The sequence below is a fragment of the Chenopodium album genome, chromosome 5, assembly GCF_948465745.1.
Source record: "Chenopodium album chromosome 5, dcCheAlbu1.1, whole genome shotgun sequence".
NCBI lineage: Eukaryota > Viridiplantae > Streptophyta > Magnoliopsida > Caryophyllales > Amaranthaceae > Chenopodium > Chenopodium album.
This window is the reverse complement of record NC_137838.1, coordinates 56,977,184-57,002,977: the sequence shown is the minus strand read 5'-3', so window position 1 is coordinate 57,002,977 and position 25,794 is coordinate 56,977,184. Positions and strand designations below refer to the sequence as shown.

The following is a 25,794-nucleotide window of genomic DNA, read 5'->3' as shown; positions in this document are numbered from 1 at the left end:
GAAGGATCTTCATATGGTATTTACTAATTTAGAGAAGGCATATGACAAGCAAAATGCCAAGAGAGATACTTTGGAGGGAAATGTTGAAGAAAGGTATCCCACGAAGGTACGTGGACCTAGTTAAGGATATGTATCGGGATGTGTCAACAAATGTGAGGACATGTGGAGGGTTGACAAAAAGGTTTCCCTATTATAATCGGATTGCATCAAGGGTCTACATTAAGCCTTTTTCTTTTTACAACTATTCTAGATGAAGTAACTAGACAAATTCAAGATGAGGTTCCACGGTGTATGTTGTTCGCGGATGATAACATTTTGGTGGATGAGACTAGGGATGGGGTTAATGCGAAGTTGGAGCAATGGAGGCAAAGGTTGGAATCTAGAGGGTTTAAGCTAAGTCAAAGTAAGACTGAATATTTGGTATGTCGTTTTGGCACTCAGAGGGGGACAAGCAATGAAGTGGTGAGGTTGGATGAAAACGATTTGACCATGAGTGAATGTTTTAAGTATCTTGGGTCGATCATCCAGAAGAATGGTGACATTGATCAAGACATGGCCCACATGATTAAGTCATGGTGGCTTTAATGAAGAGCGGCCACTGGAGTGTTATGCGACCGCAACAATCCCTTACAGTTGAAGGGAAAATTCTACAAGACTGCCATAAGACCAGTGTTGCTCTATGGTACATAATGTTGGGCTTCTAAGAAATAGCATATTCGAAAATGCGCATGTTAAGGTGGATGTATGGAAACACTTTAACAGAAATGAGGTAATTCGCAAGAAAGTAGGTGTGGCAAGTACGCATTGCAGATAAATTAAGGGAAAATCGTCTGCGTTGGTTTGGACATGTAAGACGGAGACCCGAGGGTGCACCGGTGCAAAGAGTGGAAGAGTGGGACCATGGAGGGATTAAACGAGGGAGAGGGAGACCAAAAATGACTTGGTTGGAAGGAGTTAGGAAGGATATGAAGTGCATGGATTTATGTGAGGATGAAGTTTTGGATTGTAAGGGATGGAGGAGAAAGATTTATGTTGATGACTACACAGAATAATCAAATTTGGTTCATGTTAGCCGACCCCACTTTTGGGATTAAGGCTTTGATTGATTGATTGATTGATTGATTTCCTAAACATAAGCAATTAACAGCCATCATATAAATAATATAGTTCAAATATAGTTTAAATCTAACACCTTTTATTGTTAATCTAAATTTCAATTTTGGTTGGTTGCTTTAAATACATGATTTTTTTACCTTATAGAAAGCTGGTTTGAATTTTAAATTACACAAACCAAAAAACAAAAACTACTGTCTAAACCTATTAGAGGAAATTGATCAGAGGAAAAAGACGCAATTTTAGGATGCAAAGATATATAATGAGCATATCGATCAAAGGAAAAAGAAGCAAATTTATTTTTAAATTTTCTACTCATAGACCTTGTTTGATCCGTAGAACACAAGTTCAAATTTTGTGATCTATTTATAGCTCAGGAATTAGCTTATGTGTACTTTAGTCATTACCTAAAAAATAAAGTTTATTGTGTTTGACGAATACCCATATGTATTTTGGATATTATAAAAATTCCAACTTTAAGATTTTTTTGACGTGGAGGGAAACCAACATTTTGATTTTATTTTACGATAAGCATGTCAAAAAAAAATTTTGAACAAATCTGATCTTATTTTAGAAAAGAAATACTTAAAATATTTCCTTAAAAAATAAGATTAATTTAAAATCATAAACCTTAATGAAATTATGGTATTTTTCTAATTTTATCATTTTTTTTAGGGCAAGTACGTAAGTTGTTTCCTAAGATTTTGTTAATATTCTATTTACCAAATTGCGTCAAGAGTTAACAAAATCTTAAGAAAAGATAAAATTTGAGGGAAAGTAAATAAATTATTATCCTAATATTTTATTAATATTCTATTTGCAAAATATTATCCTTTTTAAAATTCATTTTACACGATTGTTTAAAAAATATTCCATGTTTATTGCATAATTAAAGATATATATTATCATAATTCTAGGCATGATTAAAACCAATAATTTTACAAAATAATCATAGGATATGTCGACAAAATCAATACGAAACAAAAAATAACAAAATTAAGTATATACTAAATTTCAACAAATAAGTAATGGCCTGGATTTTTGTGTTTAATCCTTTTGACTTTAATTTCTTTTCATAAAATAAAGAAAAAGAAATGAAACATAGTCTAAAAGTTAAAATTTTGGCAAAATGTCCAAAATTATATATAACTGTTCGCAAAAAACAATAAACTCCAGCTTACAGGTAACGAGCAAAGTATATATATGTGAATGCCTAAAGCACAAACAGATTACGAAAATCACAATGTTGTTTTATGGATCGAAGGAACTGGTTAGCGAAAAAAATTGCGACATCTTTCTCTCCTCCTTGTTCATTACACCATCAGCGTAATAAACGAAATCAAGCTAAGGCTATATATTTTTTTACCTTACTATCAACTAAAATCAACAAAAACGTTAAATTTTCTCAACAATTATAATTTGTCGAACCCCAAGGTCGAAAATTCAGTACGAACGAATTCGAGAAGAAATTTGATCAACCCAATTCATAATAGATGGACATTGTGGACAAATTGTTGGTATATTTCATGAACAAATTAGAGAAAAGTTTGATAATAGGTGATTTTTTTTTTGAAGATTATGGGTGATTATTAAGATCGAAGGATCAAGAACAATGAAGAACATGTTTTTCGAACCCTAATTTTTGTCTCCATTAATTCGCGATTGAATTTAAGGGACATGGAATATAAATTTGTGGTTAATTTCATTATTTGATGAACAACTTTGATGAACGATGAAGAACATTAATGAATGTCGATGAACTATGAAGAACAAATTTTGGATGTTTAATTTTTTTTATTTAATCTTAATTTTGGGTTTTATTAAAAATAGATTTTAATAAAATAATTTTGAAAATAAAATAACAATTTCAGAAAATCAGTAATTAATATTTGGAAATAAGAAAATGAATTAAAAATGGAAAATTCTAAAATAAGGTTTGACCAAGGTTTAAAAATAAATAAAAAATAAGTCAATCATAATTAAGTATACTTATGGTCATAATAATAAAGATCATAGTAGAAACATCCTATTTATTGTTGTTTCAATTTACATGCTAAAATTGACATTTATTTTAAAGCTAGAAAAAATAGTTCTAATTACTATTGTTTGAAAAATCGGATGTATTGTTATACTGTCACAACTGCTATTATATTTTTTATAATTATACTCATACTCTATTCTTTCGTTGATCTAGTTTGATTTTGCTCTATTAGAATACTGACCTTTGACCATCGTTTAATTTGTGATTTATAAATAAGATATAACAACATACAGCCAATTAGGGTCTTATATGAAACGTCCCAACAAATCCTATGATAAAATATGGACGGAGGTTACCTCACTGATATCAATATAGGACTGTGAGAAAGGAGATTACCTTACTGATACTCTTATGATGGACAGAGATGTCAGCATTACAGTACCTAATGTAGCTCACTTATGAGTCATAACTTATCTTTGATTTTCTGTATGAGATTTCTTCCATGAATGAAATAATTTATATATTTAAGCTCTATGGCTCTTATCAGCTTAAAGATGCATGTTGTAAACAAATGATTTGAACTTAGTTAAAATTGAATTATAACCTTGCATTCCCAATGAATTTGGTGTCTCTATTACTAGCAATTAAACTCTTTTTGAATAAAGAACCCAATCTCTTGACCTTGCCATTAAAAAACTGTAAGTATAATAGTACATTAAAATTAGTAAAATACCATTGTAGCAATAAAAAAAAATCGCCAAAATTAAGTGAATTTAACATTAATCATTCTATATGCACAAACAAATAGCAGCCATACACCTAGTTGCACTCCCTTTTTAAAAGCCTCATAATTTCCTTGATCAAATAGCATGGTGGCAGAATAAAAAGAAATGAGGTGGGGAGTTATGATGGATTAAGGAAACGGGTACATCAGTATATGCATTTGTTAAATTGTGACTCGAAATCTAGCAGGGCTGACTTTGAACGCTTATATCTCTCAAACTACAGCTGATTTTGAGGTGATTCAAGTTGGAGGTGATATCTTGGTTCAAGAGCTTTCCAACGATAGGTCATATGCCCAATTCCGATAAGAAACGAGAAAGTAATGACCGTTTTACAAAAACCTGACGAACTTGGAAATTTGCAACGAGGCTGCGAGCTATAGCTCTATGCGAGTGAGCTATAGCTCGGCCCTATGAGGACTTGCGGCAAGCATGAGCTAGCTGTTGAGCTCTAGCTCGATAGTTAGGTTATTCTAGGATAATTGATGGAATATTTTCTAAAATTATATCTTTTCAATGACGGCTATTTGACTATACTTGGGGAACAATCTTAGGGTTTTATTAGGGTTTCCTTGTGTTATAAAAGGACCCTTTAGTTGATCAATTAGATCATATCTTTTGAGCCATTAGATTTAGGACTCCTTGTATTATTCTCTTGTTTCTTTCTCCATTATAGTGAAGAAGCTCTCAAATCCCCCACCCGTGGATGTAGGTCTATTTTGACCGAACCACGTAAATTCTTGTGCTCTTTGTTTATCTTCTTTATTGCTTTTCTCAATTCTTAATTCTCATTGACTTGTTCCGCATTAATCAAACACAATTACACCCTATTTCCTAACATCATTATTAGTTATGCTTTTAATCTTCTCTTTATAGTAATAGTGGTTTAATTTGTTAAGCGGTTCGGTTCATAAATGGTTTGATTTGTAAGTGATTCGGTTTATAAACGGTTCGGTGCAAACGTATTGCAATTTGTTAACGATTCGGTGTAAACGATTTTAAACCCAGTTCAAATATTTTTGGGTTAGAAACGGTTCAGTCCTTTTTCAATTTGGTTTAGAATTGGTTCGGTTATTATAAGATTTAACATTAATCGGATCAGTTCGTTTTTGAGTTTACTAAAATACAGTTTCGAGTTGATTTTTGGTATAAAAAAATCAGTTGTAATCGGTTCGGATCTCAGTTTTATATGTGTCTGGTTACACCGTACCGTGTGCATGGTCCGGGTTACTTATTTATAGGTTACTAGGTTAGTAAGGGTTACTTAATCAGTGGTTACTTGAGCAAGGATTACTCGGTTGGTCAGTGGTTACACGATTACAGGTACCCAGTAAGTGTTTTGGTGTATGTCAACCGGCCACACAGTTTGGCCAGCCACTCCAAATTTTGTTAGGACTTTGGGTAACATTGTTACATTCGCCTATTAATGTTATTTACTCCTTTTAATGGAGAATTATGTTTATCAAATATAGATAACTTTATTAATATCCAACTAACTTTTGATCACTTTAGGATAACTTTATATTTAATTTGCTCTAATTTTTTTTTTTTGAAAGAATAATGTGCTCTAATTTTTGGTTACTCAATCAATTTTAAAGTTTGCCAATTCGTAAATTATATAAAGTTTTACGGTTCTTAATATGGTATTAGCAAATAGCAAAAGATATCTCATGTCTAAAATATATAATTTAAAAAAAATTATGAGATTAAAAATTTATACAAAATTTTAGAATAATTTTTTTTGTTGAAGAAAGACAATTATTTATTAGATAATATGTAGTGTATCAGTGTATGAGTAAATGGATAACAAGATTAAATGTCATTTAGTTTTTGTAACAATATTTTTCTCCAAAAAAATATAAAAACGTATCTTAAAAATATCTAAAAAAGATTTACCTCCAAAACCAAATGATTTGCCGCGTAAAATGAAGTAGGAAACGGAAAAAAAATAACGGGCATTTGTGCAGTTTTAAATTTGACCGCGTATTCCCAACGGTCGAATTTTGATATCGACCGACTTCGTAATTTTTATAAATATGCTTCATGTGTAATATTACATTCATACCTCTCAATTTCATTTTACGTTCTTCTCATAAAAAATAATCAGTTTTTCAATTTAATTTTACGCTATTCTCGTCAGATAAACAAATTGAGATTGTTAAATCAACACATATATTCATACTACCCAATTCTAACATGTCGATTTCTCAAGTTGACTTCTTTCGTACTACTTCATACCCTGCTGATTTCAACCTCACTAATTTGAGTGATTTGAGCATCATTAGCATCGATGATCGCAAGTTTTGCAACCATGGAAACCCTTGTTGCCGAGATCAATCATGAAGATATGGCAGCCCTTGTTGGCGGGAACAATTATGAAGATTTGGCATTCCTTTTTGGCGGGAGCAACCATGAAGAAGATATGGCAGTCGTTGTTGATGGGATCAATCATGAAGCAGCCGATGTTCTGGCAAATTTTAAGAGGGTAACCATTGAGGAATGCGATGAGATTTGTTCGATTTGCCTAGATGAGGTTACAGAAAACATTAAGTGTGTTTTGAGTTGCAACCATGGCTTTCACGAGAGTTGCATAAGAAGGTGGTTCCAGAGGAAACGAACATGCCCGCTTTGTCGTTTCGATTATACAAGCTAGCTAACTATAGATGTTGATGTCGTGAAATTTAGGGACTGTTTCAATTTAATTGATGTGATTACTGCTAATTAGGTTTAGCAAATTTATAATCAACATTATCAGATTAATCTATTGTTTTTAGTTAATTGCTCTGTATTAGAGATAATATCAAAGATATATCTTGATATTATCCTTGCTGCATATATGCCATGAACAGCTAGACTATATCAATTACTGATCTTGTATATAAGTTGTAATCTTCTATTTTTGTGTAACTATTATCTCACTATTGTACATAATATCTTTGAGTCAAAGATATTATTTCTTTACTAATTAGCTAGTCCTACGTGATTCTAATTGTGTAGTATATATAATTGTATCTTGCCTCTTATCATATATGCAATATACTCTTAAACCTTTCATGGTATCACAGCAAGAAGATTCCTAAACAAAAATTTTTTTCCTTCATCTTCACGCACTATGGCAGCCAATACTATTCCCAATGATATTGAGCCCTCCCAACCTTTGATTGTTGTTAATCTTACCAATATCCTCAAACTCACCAATGCCAACTATCTCTCATGGAAGCTGCAGCTTGAATCCACTTTGATCGGTTACGGACTCTTCAAATTCCTTGATGGTTCACACCCCGCACCTCCCGCCACCATCACCAAGGAAGGTGCATCTTCCCCAAACCCGGCTCATACTACATGGGTCAGACAAGACAAACTCTTGTTTGGTTCTTTCATAGGCACTTTGCATTCAAACATTGTCCCTCTTGTCTCACGAGCCACTACTACCAAGGAAGCATGGGATATTCTTGCTCACACCTTTGCCCGTCATTCTCGTGGTCATGCCAAACTCATTAAAGCCAACATGAAGGCTATAACCAAGGGCTCTCAATCAATTACTGATTACATGAATGCGATCCGCATTTGTGCAGATCAATTAGCTATTCTTGGTGAGCCATACAAACCTGATGATCTTATTGAAAGAGTACTTGAAGGCTTAGAGGATGATAAATATCAATCTGTAATTGACTCTGTGAATGCTCGTGATTCAGTGATTAGCTTTGATGACTTGCATGAGAAACTCCTTATTAAGGAGGTGCAATTACGCAAGACTATCACACCCACTCCACTACCCGTCACTGCCCACACCACCACCACACGTTCTAATCCACAACAAACTTATTCTAATGACACCAATAACCGAAATTCTTACCACCACAATAAATCTGGCCAACCCTATAAGAAATCCACAAATAACACTACCAAGCCCAAGGTTATCAAGGCAAGTGTCAATGGTGTCATGCCTTTGGACATTCTCTATACCGCTATTCAATTTTTCAAGAAAAGTTTCCTAATGCTAAGCCTACCCTACCACCAACATCCAACACTCAACATCCTCCTCAAGCACATATGGCTACATCCGCTGCAACCGGCCACCAAGAACCTTGGCTCTTGGACACAGGAGCTTCTCATCATGTCACTCGTGATTTATCCAACCTCTCTCTTCACCATCCGTATGATGGCACCGAGGAAATTGTCATAGGTAATGGGATGGGTATACCCATTACTCATACAGGCTCTGTTTCTTACCCACTCACTCCAAAAATATTCTTCTATCTAATGTTTTATGTGCTCCTTCTATGGCTCGTAATATCATTTCTATTTCTCAATTATGCTGTGACAATAATTTACTCATTGAATTCTCTTCTGATTCTTTTCATGTGAAGGATCGCCTCACGGGGGCACATCTTATCAAGGGTCCAACTAGACATGGGATATATGAGTTGCCATCTTTTTCCACCATTCTAGCTTTTTCCACTATCAAATCTCCGGCAATAAATTGGCATCACAAACCTGGCCATCCATCTTTAGCTATATTTAAAAAAATTATTTCGGAGTTTAATATTGATGTTTCTAGTTCGTTGTCTTTTAATTGTAATGCTTGTCAATGCAATAAAAGTCACAAACTTCCTTTTCATCATTCTACTTTGATTTCACAATCCCCTCTTGATATTGTTTACACTGATTTATGGACCTCTCCGGTTCACTCTCTTGATGGTTTCAAATACTATGTGATCTTTGTTGATCATTACACTAGATACATATGGTTTTATTCTCTTAAAAAAAATCCGACACTAAACCCGTCTTTATAAGATTCAAAGCTCTAGTTGAGAAATTCTTTGGGAGATTGATTAAAATTCTTTACTCTGATAATGGGGGAGAATATGAGTCCTTAGCATCTTTTCTTACTATTGATGGAGTATCTCATCTTACAACTCCACCTCATACTCCGGAACATAACGGTTTTGCCGAAAGCCGTCACAAACACATTGTTGAAACCGGTTTATCTCTCTTATCTCATGCTCAATTACGTCTTACTTTTTGGTCATATGCCTTTTCTACTGCTTCTTATTTGATAAATAGGCTCCCACACCTACTTTATCGAATAAATCACCATATCATTGCTTATTCGGATCTCCTCCTAATTACCTAAAATTACGAAGTTTTGGGTGTTTATGTTATCCATGGCTTAAGCCATATACTTCTCATAAATTGGATCCAAAATCTAAACCATGCATATTTATTGGTTATTCAAAGACTCAAAGTGCTTATTATTGTTTGGATCCTACCACTAATCGTGTTTATGTTTCTAGGCATGTTCGGTTTATTGAAACTGAATTCCCTTACTCCCTCATCGTCAAATAAGACTCGCCTACTTCCATTCCTCATCCCGATTCTTGGTGTGCAATTAGTTTATCAATCCTTCAACATCCAATTCACAGGCCTACTCCTGATCAAATTGATTCCCCAGGCCCCACATCTATCCCAAACACTCCCTCCTCTTCCACTTCTTCTGCCCAACCCAACTCCCAACAAATTTCTTCATCTCCTACCACTAACTCTTCACATGAAACATCCTCCATTAATTCCACTCCTATACCTACGGTACAACAAGCCCACCATCCCACATTAGACCCACAAAATGTGCAACCCACTTTACCTACATGTGACCCACAAAATACCACATTAGGCCCACACAATGGGAAGCCCACTTCTTCCACATTAAACCCACAAAATGGGCAGCCCATTTCATCCACATATGACTCACAAAATATGCAGTCCACTTCAAACCCAATTCCTGGCATCATTACTAGATCCAAGAATAATATTATTAAACCAAACCCAAAATATGCACATTCTACTACTGTCTCCTCTAAACCCGTAACACCTACTACTGTTAAGCAAGCATTGCAAGACCCTCTTTGGAGAAAAGCCATGGAAGAGGAACTAGCTTCCTTGCACAAGCTTGGTACTTGGGATTTAACTTCCTCCAATGATGTTCGTAACATTGTCAAGTGCAAATGGGTTTTTCGAATTAAATATAACAAAGATGGTTCAATAGAACGTTATAAGGCTCGTTTGGTCGCAAAGGGCTTTCAACAACGTCCGGGCATTGATTATTCAGATACTTTTAGCCCGGTTGTTAAACCGGCTACAATCCGTACTTTATTAAGCCTAGCTGTCACTCAACATTGGCATCTTCGTCAACTTGACATTAACAATGCTTTTCTGCAGGGAACATTACATGAGGAGGTTTACATGGCTCAACCTCCCGGTTTTGTTGATGCAACATTTCCTACTCATGTTTGCAAGCTTAAGAAGGCAATTTATGTTCTAAAGCAAGCACCACGGGCATGGTACACCGAGCTCACAAATTTCTTGATTGGAAAAAGCTTCAAGCGTTGTGTCTCCGACACATCACTTTTTATTCTACATCATCCTACTCCACCTATTTATCTCACAGTGTATGTGGATGACATTATTATTACGGGGCCGGATGTTGCTTATATTGATTAGTTTATTACACACTTCGCAAGTCAATTTTCATTAAAAGACTTGGGTACGCTCTCTTATTTTGAGGTGATGCCTACTACTCATGGATTATTCCTCAATCAACGCAAGTACATCATCGATCTTCTTGAACGTATGGGCATGCTTGACACTAAGCCGGCAACTACACCTTTGGTTGTCACACAAACTCTTTCAATCAATTCGGGTGTCCCATTGGAGGTGCCTAGTGACTTTCGGGCTGTTGTAGGAAGTCTCCAGTATCTCACACTAACTCGACCCGATGTTGCTTATGCTGTTAATAAAATCTCTCAATTAATGCATTGTCCTACCTCTGACCTGCTCTAAAGAGGCTTATGCGGTACCTTAGTGGCACTCTAGACATGGGTGTCAATATATATCGCGACTCTCCACTCATACTCCATGCCTTTTCCGATGCCGATTGGGCAGGTGATAGAGATGACTACACCTCTACAATGGGTCACGTTATATTTCTTGGTCGTACTCCAATAACTTGGACCTCAAAGAAGCAAAAATCATTAGCACGCTCATCCACCGAGGCGGAGTACAGGTCAGTAGCGTCAACTACAGCAGAGTTAATGTGGATACAAAATCTTTTGACCGAATTGAATGTTCGTCTTCATCACACTCCTGTTATTTATTGTGATAACCTTAGTGCTACTAATCTAAGTGCCAACCCAGTTTTTCACTCAAAAATGAAACATCTGGCACTTGATTATTATTTCATACGTGAGCAAGTTCAAAAAGGGGCTCTCCGAGTCGTACATGTATCTACCGGTGATCAACTTGCTGACTTTCTCACAAAACCGTTAACAAGACCACGGTTGGATGGTTTCTTAGCCAAGATCAGACTTTCCAACCCACCGTCCATCTTGCGGGGGCATATTAGAGATAATATCAAAGATATATCTTGATATTATCCTTGCTGCATATATGCCATGAACAACTAGACTATATCAATTACTAATCTTGTATATAAGTTGTAATCTTCTATTTTTGAGTAATTATTATCTCACTATTGTACATAATATCTTTGAGTCAAAGATATTATTTCTTTACTAATTAGCTAGTCCTACGTGATTCTAATTGTGTAGTATATATAATTGTATCTTGCCTCTTATCATATATGCAATATACTCTTAAACCTTTCACTCTGTTGCAGCGTGGTTTCAAAAAAAAAAAAAAAAAATATTACTCCGTTGCAGCGTTGTTGTTTTGATTGCTGACGTTTGTGTTACGCTAAGTTGCTGTCAATATCTTTTAATCTATTGGTTTTAATTTGCTTTTTTTTTTTTTTTATAAGAGGTTTTACTTTGCTGTTATTACTAATTAGGCTTTACAACATTTATAGATTGTTGATTTTGTAGGGATTGTATTGTAATTTTAGTTGTATAAGTTTTTAAAGATTGACAGGAGGATTGGAATTGGATTCTATTCTAAATAGTTTTGGTGAAATTTGCTAGATTCTCAATAGTGAAAAAATCAAGAAATACAAAATTGATAGAAATAAAATAGCTGAGCAATATGCACCATATTCAACTATAAATTATTTGTCAAAAAAAAAAAAAATGTTATCTGACTACAAAGAAAATAATCCAGATTGTAGCATTGACCATAATATTAATTACAAGATACAAAACGGAAAATATTGATTGTGTTTTGTACTAATTTATACTCTTACTAAAGTTAAACAAAGCTTCATTTTCTTTCTTAACCTTGACCATAATCCATCTTGCTCTGAAACTTTAAACAAAACTCAATCTATGCATAGATTGCATACGTTTATTAAAGCAGTTATTCATGTGTTCAACTTATAATTAGGTGCAGTGGTTTGTCCATGCCTTGTGGGTAGTTTATAAATTTGGACTACAACTCTTGTTAAAACTAAAATTAAAATGAACCAAATTACCATTAACACAAGTATTTTTATTTATTATTTCGTACTTCGAGTCTGTTCACATTTACTGAATTGAGCTGAACTGAACTGAACTGATTGGAGCTGAACTGAACTGAATTGAACTGAACTGATTAGAGCTAAACTAAACTGAACTGAACTGAATATTTTATGAGAGAAGGAAATTAGGAGCTGAATTGAACTGATTGGAACTGAACTGATTGGAGCTTAACTGAACTGAAATTAGGTAAATATGGACAGGCCCTTCCTCCGTTTCAATTTACTTGACTTATAGTCCCATGACACGCAATTTAAGGAGTTAATTAAAGAAGACAAACGATATATTTAATACTTTTTTTTAGGGGGGGGAAAGGAGCTTCAATTAATTAGGATAAAAGCGGATACAAAATGTTCCAAATAGACCAAAAGCAAAAAAAGCAGCTAAAGACATACTTCCTCCGTTCTGTTAATATTGCAACAAGGAGGAAATTACGCATCCCAAAACACATTTTATATACTAAATATCTATAATTGTGTAAGAGTAAAAATTATAAAAAGTTGATATTGTGAAAGTATTAAATGAGACGAATCTAACAAGATCCCACTTGACTATATTTTGCTTAACGTATAACTCATATTATATGGTCAAACAAGAGTGATGAATAGTGCAAAAAGTCCAGTTGCAATATTAATAGAACGGAGGAAGTATTACACTGCCCTCCCAGTAACAACAAAATTAGAGAACTAGCAACCCAGATCAAACTACATAAAGCTAAGGAACTTCTTAGTGCTGGAGTATCATACATAGTAAAAAACTGAGCTACTCTAACAGGCCACGGCTTAGACCACACTGGCCTGTAAATCAGCCATGTACACTTCTTTGATACAGTTAGGAGGAGCATCATGAATAAGCATCAAATCCTCCATTTCCATAGCCAACCTTGCCAAATAGTGTGCCACCTTGTTGGCTTCCCTCTTCACATAGGTAAACTCGAAAGTACACCCTTTCGTCAACAGCTCCTGCATATCCATGAGAATGGCAGCAAGCTCATGGGTTCCTTGCTTCCCAATATCCTCCATTATTGATTTCATAGACTTGGCATAAGTTTCTAGCACTACCTCTTTGAATCCCGCATCAATTGCCATCTGCATTCCCCCTTTCATGGCCAAAAGTCCAGCTTCTGCTGGATTCCTAGCCTTGGTTTTCCATGATTTCCCAATGAACCAGGTCCCATTAGAGCCTCTAACAACTCCACTTGCTGTTGCTCTGTCATCATTTCGCCACGCACCATCTGTATTCACTTTAATCCAGTGACCTAAAGGCCTCTTCCATTTTTATTTAATACAAAAGAATAAAACCACCAATATAAAGGATTGGGTTTTATAGTTTTTTTTTAAAAAAAAAATTATTTTATGTTTATCTCTTTAATATCTTTCATTAATTGTGTGTCAAAAGGTTATACCTCAAGTAATTAAAAACGGAAGTATTATTTTTATTTTGGGTCAAGAAACTAGTACTTTTGTAAGATAGATTTTTAACCGAAATACTTATAAAATATAATATTCCACCATCAACACTTGGCCTATTACAAATCTCTTACAATTAGTGCTATCAAATTTCAAACCGAAACCGTTTAACTGTCCGAAACAAACCGACTCAAATGAGAACAAAACCGATTAAAAACCGTTTTTTTGAAACCAAAAACCGACCCAAACCGTATGTGAATGAACCCGAAACTGAACCAATCCGAATAAGGTTACACCGTATAAGAACCGAACCCGTTAATGAACCGAACCAGTTCTAAACCGACCTGAAATCAAACCGAACCGAAAAAGAATCGAACTTTTTCTAACCCGAAATCGCTTTCAACCCGAAACCGTTTGAACCGGGATAAAAACCGTTTACACCGAACCGTTAACAATCGCGACCCGTTTGCACCGAACTGTATATAAACCGAACCGCTTGCAAACCGAATCGTTTATGAACCGGACTACTTATAAACGAATCAGATACAAACTGCTTACTATAAAGATAATATTGTTTTAAATGAAATTTAATTATCATAGTACAAAAATTCTTTCTACCAAATTAATATTTATTGAAAATTTATTATCATAGTATAAAAATATCTTCCTGCCAAATTATTATCATAGTATAAAATATATTCCTGCCACTAAAAATCCTCCTGTCTGCCATAAACTGAACCGAAAAAGAACCAAACCAGTTATAAACTTAACCGAAAAAGAGCTGAACCAATTATAAACTAAACCGAAAAGAACCGAACTAGTTATAAACTGAACCGAAAAAAAACTGAAATGTTTCTAACACGAAACCATTTCCTACCCGAAACTGTTTGAACCGGGATAAAAACCGTTTGCACCGAACCGTTAACAAATTGCAACCCGTCTGCACCGAACCGTTTATTACCCGGATTGTTTACAACCCGAACCAAATTAAAACCACTCAAGAATAAACCAAAACCGAATCGAACCGATAACTATTTAAATCGAACAGAAACCGACCCGAGAGACACTTAAATCGACTTCAAACCGATCCGATTTAATACCGAACCGATTTCAAACCGAACCGACCCGAATTGTTAAACCGTTTTGACAGTGCTACTTACAATCATCATAAACACTACCCATTTAAGCTGGATGGGTCACAATTGAAATTCTGGCCAAAAGCCCAATTAAACATGCAATAAATGCAGCCCAACTCTCAAACTGACCTATACTCCGATCATGTGTCAACATAGTTACATACCCATCCAACCTTTCTTTGAGGGATTTAGGACGAATAAGAACCAACAATAATTTGTCATCTTGTCATTATCGAGCAAAACATACTTTAATTTAAATTTTTTTGAAATAATCCGTCTTAGATATTTCATTAATTTCTATAACAAAGGTTTTTTATAACTTATATATATTGCGTACACTTCTTTCATTATAAGGTAACTTTTGATCATAGTTTTGGCGGCACTATACGGCTACCCAGAAATTTTTTATTTTTTTTTAAAAAAATTTCTTCTCCTCTCTCCTCTTTTCTTCTTCCACCACCATTTTCTACAACAATACCTCGTCGGCATTTATACTTTCCGGCGACTCTTCAACCTCTTCATCGATCGATCTACTCAAACCTTCGTCAACTTCTGTCGTCTTCGTACACCGGTCAGATCCTAAACCAAAGCAATTCTTGGACCAAAGTAATGTTTATATAAGATATTTAAAACGAATGTATAGTATAATATTATTATAAATCCGATATTTTTAAATGTTTTTCTTTTTATAAAGACCTCAATCTTTGGATAATTTTAACTCATTAGTTAACTTTTTTTTTTTTTTTTTTTGACAGAAAGATGGGGATTTTATTAATTGCTCAAAACATCAAATATTACAGCATCTGAAGCACACTCAGGCACCTCCTCCATCCAAATTCTCATATCCTCAAACATAACACTACTTTGAGCAAGCCGATGAGCTACGCCATTCCCTTTTTTACCAACATGTGAAGAAGCAAAACTACTACAAGAATCAGCTAGCTTAAGAATATCACTAATAATTAGTCCAAATCTGGAATTCTGAATTTTTCTATGTTTTAAATGCTGATGCAACTTCAAATTAGCAGTTTCCAGGATTATGCTTCGAAAGCCAGCTTCTGTGGATATTGTGAGAAGATGTCTAGCAGCAAGGGCTTCTCCAATGTCCACCTCGAACTCCTCTTGCAGTCTCCAGCTTGTAGACAGCAGCACATCACCCAGGCAGTCCCTGACCACACCACCAAGAGCAGTTGTTTTGTCACTAAAGTAGGAAACATCAGAATTAATTTTGCAAACACCTGCAGGTGGCATCTTCCAGCCTTGTTCAGTCACCGTATTCTGAGTAAAAGGAGTTGCTCTTGCTTCATTGGCCTTGATAAACTCACCCACCAAATTCACAACTCGTTGGATAACAGACTCAATTGTGAATGATTTTATATCAAAGCACCACGAATTCCTTTTCAGCCAAATACCCCACAGCAGACTCCAGAGTATATCCCACCATTCTCTCTTTTTGTTCTCTTTCATTTTTTTCTAGCAAAAGGAGTTGAAAGAGATAGAGTTTTCAGCATCAATGGTCAAACGGAGAGGGGAGAAATACCAAATGCTCTTTCCAACAGGACAAAAGAAAAGAGAATGCATAATAGTTTCAGCATTCTCTCCACAAACAGGACAAACATCATCATCACATATGCCTTTTTTTTCAATTTACTTATCACAGGTAACCCTCCATGAAGAGCACGCCAACCAAAGTTCTTGACCTTGGGAGGTACATTTGCATTCTATAACATCTTCCAAATATCATTGCAGGGGTTATTAGACGATGACGTACCAACAGCTTGCACAGAGTGTAAAAAAGCAAAGTAAGCGCTTTTAACAGTGAAGTCCCCAGTCTTTGTAAGCTGCCAAGTCCACCGATCCATTTGAGGGAAAGCAGACAGCGGAATCTTCTTTATTTCACGAGCTTCCCACTCCACAAATGTGATGTCGATTAGTTGATAATTCCGCTCTCCTTCCAAACGCAGCTCATGAACATAATTTGGTCCAGCAGGATCAATTTGGGCTCTTGGCAGTACCTTAAAATTGGGCAAATTAGGTACCCAAGGATCACTCCAGATATTGATTGAGCTGCCTGAACCCACCAATTTACAAGCCCCAAGCCTCACCACGTCTCTTGCAGAAAGAATTGATTTCCATGTATAGCTTGCAGTAGGAGGAACTTTCGTTTCCATTAACTCAGTGTGAGGGAAATACTTTTGTTTCAGGGTACGAACCATCAGGGAATTCGTGTTGGTGATTAATCTCCAGACTTGTTTAGCCAGCATTGCTTTATTGAAACACAGTAAGTCACGCATACCCAGACCTCCTTCCTTCTTAGACACAATCAATTTATCCCATGCCACCCATGCTGTCTTGTGTTCCTCTTTCTTCTGACCCCAAAAGAAACTACGACACATACGTTCAATTTCCTTCAAAATGCTAATTGTCAAGTTGAAGCACTGCATTGCATAAGTAGGTATGGCTTGAGCAGTTGATTTAATTAATACTTCACGCCCGGCTTGAGAAAGATAACCACCTTTCCACCCTTTTAATTTTTTCCAGACTCGATCCTGAATAATGGAGAAAATCCTCTTTTTCGAACTCCCTAGGTAAGTAGGAAGTCCAAGGTATTTGTTATGTCCTTCTACAACCTTAATGATAACTTCGTCTGAAGCATATTCCTCTTCTCTGGCTCAACGTTTCGGCTAAAGGAGACTTCCGATTTCTCCATATTCAGTTTTTGTCCCGAAGCAATCTCATAGGTGGACAGAATATCAAGCACATTATCCACTTCCTCCTCATTTGCTCTAATAAAAAGCAAACTATCATCCGCAGAAAATAAATGAGAGACCGGGTCCACTCTTTTTCCAATCTTTACACCATGAATGATTTTCCTTCTCTCCACATCTCTAAGAAGGGTAGATAACCCCTCAGCACAAATGATAAAAAGAAATGGTGACAATGGATCACCTTGACGCAATCCTCTAGAAGGCAAGAAACGTCTCGATGGCTGCCCAATTACAAGAATTTAAAAGGAGGCAGAGGTCACACACTACATAACATTTGTCACATAGCCACTCGGGAAACCCAACTTCATCATCATGCTTTCCAAAAAAGACCATTCAACTCTATCATAAGCTTTACTCATGTATGTCAAGCTTAAGTCCCAAGAAACCTGACTTCCCTTTCTTCTTCTTACGCAAATAGTGAAAACATTCATAAGCAACAAGGATATTATCAGAAATTAATCTCCCTGGCACGAATCCACTCTGGGATTCATGAATAATATCAGGCAAGACCAATTTCATTCTATTAGCGAGTACCTTCGTCACAAGTTTGTAAATCACATTACACAAGCTAATAGGTCTATAATCAGCAGGATACTTACATTCTTTCTTTTTGGGAATCAAAACAATGTAAGTCTGATTAAACGACCCAATGTCACCCCCATTGTTCAAAATATCCAACACTAAGTCAATAATATCCGGACCAACAATATTCCAAAATTTCTGATAAAAGGGAGCACACATACCATCGCCATTAAAAGTGTTGCCAGCTTCATCTGAAATGGATGTGATGCTATTGCATTGGGATCTTTGCTTGGCCTTGGCATGGAAAAATTTTGAGTTTTTATCGCCATTTTTTAGCCATTCTTGCCTGCTTCTCTGCTTCTAGTACAATTCATCCCTTTCTTCGAGCTCATCTAATCTCTCATCAATGGCCTTCATCTGCGCTAGAACCTCAGCCGTTTGATCCTCCATGAGCTTCGACATTTGGGACTTCAAGGTTCTCATCTCTTTGGCAAGGCTACCAAATTTTCCTTTACTCCACGAGCCTAGTCTTCCCGCCGTAGTGGAAAGATTTGTTCTCACATCCCCCCCTCCATCCCATGCTTCGCGAATAATATCCACACACGAATCTTCTCTTAGCCACATCTCTTAAAATCTGAAAATTCTCTTTATTTTTGTCTTTTTTTTTCACATAAGTACTCTCTTTGACACACAAGAGTAAGGGTAAATGATCGGATTTTCTTTTTTCAAGGTTAGTCACGAAAGCCCCTGCAAACATCTCTTTCCACTCCATATTAGCCGTGAAACGATCAAGTCTCTCTTGTAAATTATCTTCTCCACTTTGATTGTTAAACCAAGTGAAAGGATATCCAATATAGCCCAAATCATCCAACTTACAAATAGTAAGAGCATCCCTCATTATAGCAGCCTCTGCATATTTGAAGTCGGCTCCCCCTTATTTTTCCGTAGACCACATCATCAAGTTAAAGTCGCCTCCAACAAGCCACGACATATTATTATTAATTGCAAGACTTTCCAAGAGAGAGCCAGTTCTATGTTTATTTCCATCCTCCGGAAAGCCATATATCCCCGTGAATCTCCACCAAACCCACTCCTCACACTTCACATGAGCATCAATATGGTTTAGAGAGTATGATTGAATCGAGATGGTCCAATCATCCCTCCAAAGCAATGCTAAGCCACCACTATGTCTTCTGCCTTCCCCTGCACACCCAACTGCCACCATCCCTGTAAATTTCAGCTTGTTTTTCACGCTTTCCATCTCCCCTTGACTAAGCTTTGTCTCTTGCAAGAACAGCAAACCGGGATTTTCCGTGATAACAATGCGTCTTAACGCATTGACTGCCCGAGGACTCCCCAAACCTCGGCAGTTCCACGATAGAATGTGTCTCATTTATCACCAAGGGCCCAAGGAGTGGAGCTCGCCACTGTGTCCGTCATGTCAGTATCATGGTAAGCATTAACCAAGCTGCTGTCTATTGCCCTTCTTTTCCCATTTTTCACCGCAGCACCATCATCATTAGAGTCAATCCCTTCCTCCTGGTCACTCCTTTTCCTCGTACCACCAATTGTGGTAACACTAGAATTAGTAGCCAAATTCTTCCTATCCTTTCTAATCACCACCTTACTCTTCTTAAATTGGGGACCACTCACACTTTCTTTTATACAAGACACTGCATTTTGAGAAGAAGTTTCATTTATTTGAGAAGATTCAATGCCTACCAGGGGGTTTACTTTATCAGGTAGTAAGATTGGAGGGTTAGATGGGGAGATGTCACCCTCCTCACCATTCTCCTTACTATCAGCACACACATCATTTAAAGTCAAAGAGATTTCTTGCAACTTGTCAAGCACTACACCAATCTGCTCATTACTCACCTTATTCACAGATTCTTTCGGTTTAGTGATGAATAAACCCTTAGCACAAGCAGGTTTATTATTCGGCAGCACATTATCTTTATCTTCTCTATTACTCTTCCATGGAGAAGCTTTCATCCACCCACCAAACTTCATATTTGGATCATCTATCTCCTTGCAACCCTCACAATCCTTTACACCATGGCCTATCTTCCCACAAAAAATAAACAAAAGAGAGGCGGTTTTTCATATTTGACATCAAAAAATTCCTCATAACCACCTCGCATCTTCACCTTAACCTTTTGTAACAAGGGCTTAGTAACGTCAATCATGACTCTGATTCTCACAGATTTATCAATTCCCATACATCCCGAACTATCCACTCTAACAAAGCGCCCAATTTTATTCCCAAGCGCCTCCACATATGCAGCGTTTAAGCGTCCCTTGAAAGGCAGATTGTACACCCTTACCCACATTGGGATTTCATATAAGTGCACATCAAGCGGTTTCACATTATCTTCTAATTCCCCAAGCAGTAAGGCATGTCTATCGAAATGCCAAGGCTGCTCATCAAGAACCCTCTTCTTATCTCTCCAATGATGGAATTGGAACACATATGTGTTCTTCCCAATATTACTGATCTCTAAGCTATGTCTGGGTTGCCAGACACTCTTCATTATTGCCATGAAAGCATTGGAGTTAATTGAGCGATCAGTCCATATCTTTCCGATCAATCCTAATTCCACCCTTGCTTCCTCATCCTCCTCATTACCCTCGATCCATTCCACAACGTCATCGTTATTATTGTTGATGGTATCATCTATACCATCGATGTTATTATCCTCTCCTGCGTTCTCTATAAAATTGTTAATATTTGTTTCTGAATTTTTATTAAGGTTTGAAAGGGTCTGACTATCTGTATCTGGTTGTTTCTTCGAGGAATTCGATTCCATGATCAAGTACTAGCACAGATTCAGCCTCAAAAATCAAGAAAAACCTTCACAAGAAGGAAACCCTAGGAGAAACCTAGACAAACCCTCCCAAGGAAAACCTAGAGGGAACTTTTTTCTTCTTTAAATTGTGATGAATTTGGTTGGTTAACTCATTAGTTAACTTTGAATTTATAATGAGTAATTATATTTATATTTTAATACTATTCAAAAAAAAAAAATTATATTTTAATATTAAGATTAATCATCTTAACCATTATAAGATGTATTTATAGTTTTATACTCTGTGCAATAGAAATACACATTAAAATCAAACATATGTGAGTAAACACACTATTACAAATCCAACAAGCCTACATACTTCCACACACGACCTATATACATTATTCTCGTCATCTACAAATTCTTAAATGGACACGATTCACACTAATTTATTGTGAACCACCAACATTAGAGACAATATGATTGTTTTGTTAATAAAAAAAAAAGTCACTATATTAAAATAAAAGTTATTATGTTGAAATAAAAGTTAGTGTGACATTAAAGGCTATAAAAAGTTATTTTTTAAATGAAATTTTAATATAATGGTCAATATAAATAATAAAGATTACTACGTTAAAATTAAGTCATTATTCAACATACTTTCGTACTTTGAGTTCATAATAATATTAACGGTCACACAATTTTAAAAAAGTTACTATTTAAAAATAAGATTACTATATTAAAATTAGGGGTCACTATGTTGAATATAATGTCAATTACGTGTGTATAAGTCCACACAAGATTTTCTACTCATCATCAAATATTATAAAAACTATTTAGGATAAAACATTAAAAGGTCCTTACATGCAATATAATGCAATGAAACATCTTACAAACTACGAAGGTCTTACATGCAAGATACAAGATAACTTTTACACAAAGCCTAGCCATACACATGAAAACATCATGCATCCTTATCTGTTCAAAAGGGATTAAAAAAAAAAAAAAAAAAAAAAAAAAACCTCTAGGACTATGAAAATCCACCATTCTTTCAGCAACCATTAACTTCACATCATTCTACTCTATAGAATTATTAGGTTATTATTTCAAACCCTAGTTGTGGTTTGTCCATGCTTTGGATCGACATTTGTTCCTGGAGCTCCCATGGCATACTCATGTTCTCGGTAACCAGGGCCATATCGACTGCTGAATAGTCCGGCGTGTATGGCTAGCACGTAGAACAACTCGAAGAATGTGAGGATGATGATAAAAGCTTCCAACACTCTCAGCCTCCACCCTCTCCATCCTCCTATATTGATCTCTTTGCAAGCTAATCTGAAACAGGAAGATTTATTTTTCGTAAGAGAATTGTATAATAGTGTATTTTTTTCGGAAATTAAGAAAGAAAATAGAAAAATTTAGAGCTGGGAAATTTCTTTTGCTTGTAGCAAACTTCATCTTTTTTTCTGATCCAAACCTCCAAATCCCATATAGCTTAAACAAAACCAAATACACTTCTTACAAAAAAATTATTTAACACATTGCTTTTCCTTTAGTTCACACATTTTGACTTTTGTCATTATTCACACATTTAGACTTCATTTTGCAATTTACTTTTAAGAAAAAACATAGTGTATTACGTTAGATTCACATTATTCTAGTTAAATTAAAACACAATATACTTTATATTGTAAGAGATCAACATTTTAAAAAACAATAAAAAAATAATAATAAAAAAAACGGTTAAAATTTCTCTTAGTTTGCGGCCTTGTTTGTTATTTCAAGGTAGTTAAACACTTAAACTACAAAAAAGCATTACGTTATCATGCTAGTCAAATTAATTATTTACATGATTTATTTTAGTTTTAGATAATGTGACCAAAATAGGTGATTTTGTATATGGTACAAAAACATAATATGACTCCAAACTAAGGGTTGTTCTCTTCAGCTAATTTCAGCTCCAATAAGTTCAACTCCAATAAATTCAATTCAGTTCTTATTTTAAATTTTTTCTCCGTTCAGAAGAGGCCCTAAACATCTAGAGAACATGCATATGTAGGCATTTTTCCAGTGAGAAATTAAAGACCATGGTATATAAAACGACTAGTTAATTACCCCATAGCGAGAGCAGTAAGCGCCCACGCAACCAGCGACGACGAACCAGCAGCAGCTAGACTGTCATTTCTCCATGCTCTAATGTGGTTAGCCCCAGCCAACTTCGAAACAACCCCAACAACACCAGCCAAGATTGCCACGATTAAGAAGAAAGATGTTGCACCGTTGCCTCCCAAACCTACAATTTACCAATTATTCCATGAAAACAAGTCCCAAAAGAGAATTTAATACACAATTTCACCATGCTTTTCTTGTATTACTTCCTCGGTAAATTTAGATACTAACATTCAAATTGTATACTTGCATATATATATTCCTATATTAAGGCTATATAATTTTGTTATCTTTAAAAAAAAAGAGATTATATTTATAATTTGGTGCTGACATATGTTAAAATTATATATTTTAAGATTTATCATTTACCAGGACTTACTTCGGAACGACTCCATAATCAAGTCAATAAGCTGACTTAATCTTTTTTGCAAGCACACATAGTCTTGGGTGTTGACTTGTCTAGATTAACAGCCAAAAAGCACCAATAATCTTTCTAAAATTAAAAATAAGTCACAAATTAAAAGAATCATTTTAAATAAAAGGGTCGTATGTTTATATATATATATATAAATGTTTATATACAGTGGCGGATCCAGGATTTTCGAACTTATGAGTCACCATCAATAATTAATAACTTGTTTCAATCCAAAAATTATATTTAAAAAGTTATATTTTACCAAAATAATTTTAATCCAAAAATAAGACATAAAAAATACATACTAGTACTATAAAACTATTAAATTTAACTAACTTTATGATTTTTTTACTTAATTAGTTTTGTGGGAAAATATTAAATTAGTTGCACAAATATAGTATAAATAAAAACAAGAATTATTAAAAAAAATAAGTAGAATAACTTAAGAGACCAGTTATTTAACATAACAGGTCTCTTTAATGAAATATGAAAGTAGCACAAAATATCAATGCCTGACAATAGCAGCAACAAAGAGATCGCCTATTTTATATTTTAATAGGCGGTCTCTTTGATATTTATAAAACAGACAGTGATCTAAACTCAACTAGAAGCAACAAAGAGACCACCTATCTGTAATAGGCAGTCTCTTTGTTTTTTGTGCTGGTGAGTCACGTGACTCACCGTGCACCTTAATAGATCCGCCCCTGTTTATATATATATATATATATACTTCCTCCGTTTTTTTATTATTACACCATAGAGGTTGGGTGTAAATATTTTGGTAGTGGAAAAAAGTAAGAGAGAGAAAGGTAAAAATACAAAATTGCCTATGTAACATATTGATAAACTAAAAAGTAAGTGTGAAAAAGCAAGGGTATGTTGGGTATTTGTAGTGTGAACACAAATAATTTTTTTTCTAAAGAGGAAATGGTGCAATATTTGTGAAACTTCCTAAAAAGACAAGTGGTGCAATAATAAAAAAACGAAGGAAGTATATATAAGTAAAACTTATACTTCCTCCGTTTTTATTTACTTGCAACACACTTCTTTGACATGCATTTTAAAGGAAATATTAGACTATGGAAAACGGATAAATTAAATCACAAATTTTTACCACCGATAAGAAGAAAGGGATAAGTTTGCTACAGTTAAAATTTTATAGCTTAATTAATTCGTTAAACTAATCTAATCACCTTTTCGAAAAGCGTAATAAAAGATGTGTTGCAACTATTAAAAAACAAATAAAGTATAACACAACCACCCAAATTACTTCCCTAAATTATATATTTTTTTTTTACAAGGGACAAAGACAATACAAAAACTAATTACTCACCAAGAAATACGATCAACTCCACCTAGTATACGTCATAACTTTTCTCTACAAGAGGTCAATCACGACAATACAAAAACTAATTACACACCAGAAAATGCGATCAACTCGACCTAGTATATGTAATAAGTTTTCTCTACAAGAGGTCGATCATGATAATACAAAAACTAATTCCAAACCAGGAGATAGATAAGATAAACTCGATCAAGTATATTCACATATGCACTTCAAAAAGTCGTTGATACATAAAAATAAATAAAAAAAAAAAGAAAAAAAAAAAAAAAAAAAAAAAAAGAAAAAAAAAAGAAAAAAGAGAGGAAACTAACCAGGGTGATGAGTAGAGAAGTTGATATACTTGTTGAGAGACCAACTAGCAAAACCAAGAACAATAACATACATTATCAAGTTTATAAACAACAATGGACCAGCTATATTTCTTCCCACTGTTCCCATCTTCAATAATTCAAGTAATCTAACACAACACTTCTTTGAATTTGTAGGATAGTACGTAATAGTTGTAGTATACTTGTATTAACTTGGCTAAATTGAGTAATGTCACACATTATAAAAGCAGTACCAAATATAGAGTATAAACAATAAAGCAGCGTATCTGAGTAGCTTAACGATCTGTCCTTCGTTTAGGAAAATTGCAAAAATCGAGGTAATGTCGAGTTGACACGATGCCATGTTATTACACGTGTCCTTTCTGTTTCTCTTGCTACGACACTTATATTTTAAGGCATTTAGCTTTCTTCTCTTTTACACTTTTTTTTTTTGCATGGATATTATCTTAATTATTGATTTATGACCTTAGCTTAATTATTGATTTATTTGGTCAATCGTTTCTTTTTATTGCATGGTAATAATAAAAGTTTCATGATTTATACGGTTCTTAAGCCATTATATATTTAGTTT

At 35.0% G+C, this 25,794-nt stretch overlaps 1 protein-coding gene and 1 pseudogene across 1 annotated transcript; both read right to left on the bottom strand.

Moving 5' to 3' along the window:
• Positions 1-16,607: 16,607 nt before the first annotated feature.
• Positions 16,608-17,330, bottom strand: LOC145632930 (putative mitochondrial protein AtMg00310 pseudogene; annotated as a pseudogene).
• Positions 17,331-21,968: 4,638 nt separating this feature from the next.
• LOC145630778 (membrane protein PM19L-like) lies at positions 21,969-25,433 on the bottom strand. The gene is made up of 3 exons (XM_081682947.1): positions 25,206-25,433; positions 23,081-23,258; positions 21,969-22,300 (listed from the first exon to the last, which is right to left on the bottom strand). The coding sequence occupies exons 1-3, from the start codon at positions 25,330-25,332 to the stop codon at positions 22,072-22,074; spliced, it is 534 nt and encodes a 177-aa protein (XP_081539073.1). The 5' UTR covers positions 25,333-25,433; the 3' UTR covers positions 21,969-22,071.
• Between the last annotated feature and the right edge of the window lie 361 nt (positions 25,434-25,794).

Bases quoted from the DNA above. Each gene is read 5' to 3' on its own strand.
- LOC145630778 (XM_081682947.1), bottom strand. From the start codon at position 25,332: ATGGGAACAGTGGGAAGAAATATAGCTGGTCCATTGTTGTTTATAAAC. The intron at 23,259-25,205 runs GTTAGTTTCCTC...GGTAAATTGTAG, and splicing joins CTTCTCTACTCATCACCCTG to GTTTGGGAGGCAACGGTGCA. The intron at 22,301-23,080 runs GTAATTAACTAG...TTCCTGTTTCAG, and splicing joins CTTACTGCTCTCGCTATGGG to ATTAGCTTGCAAAGAGATCA.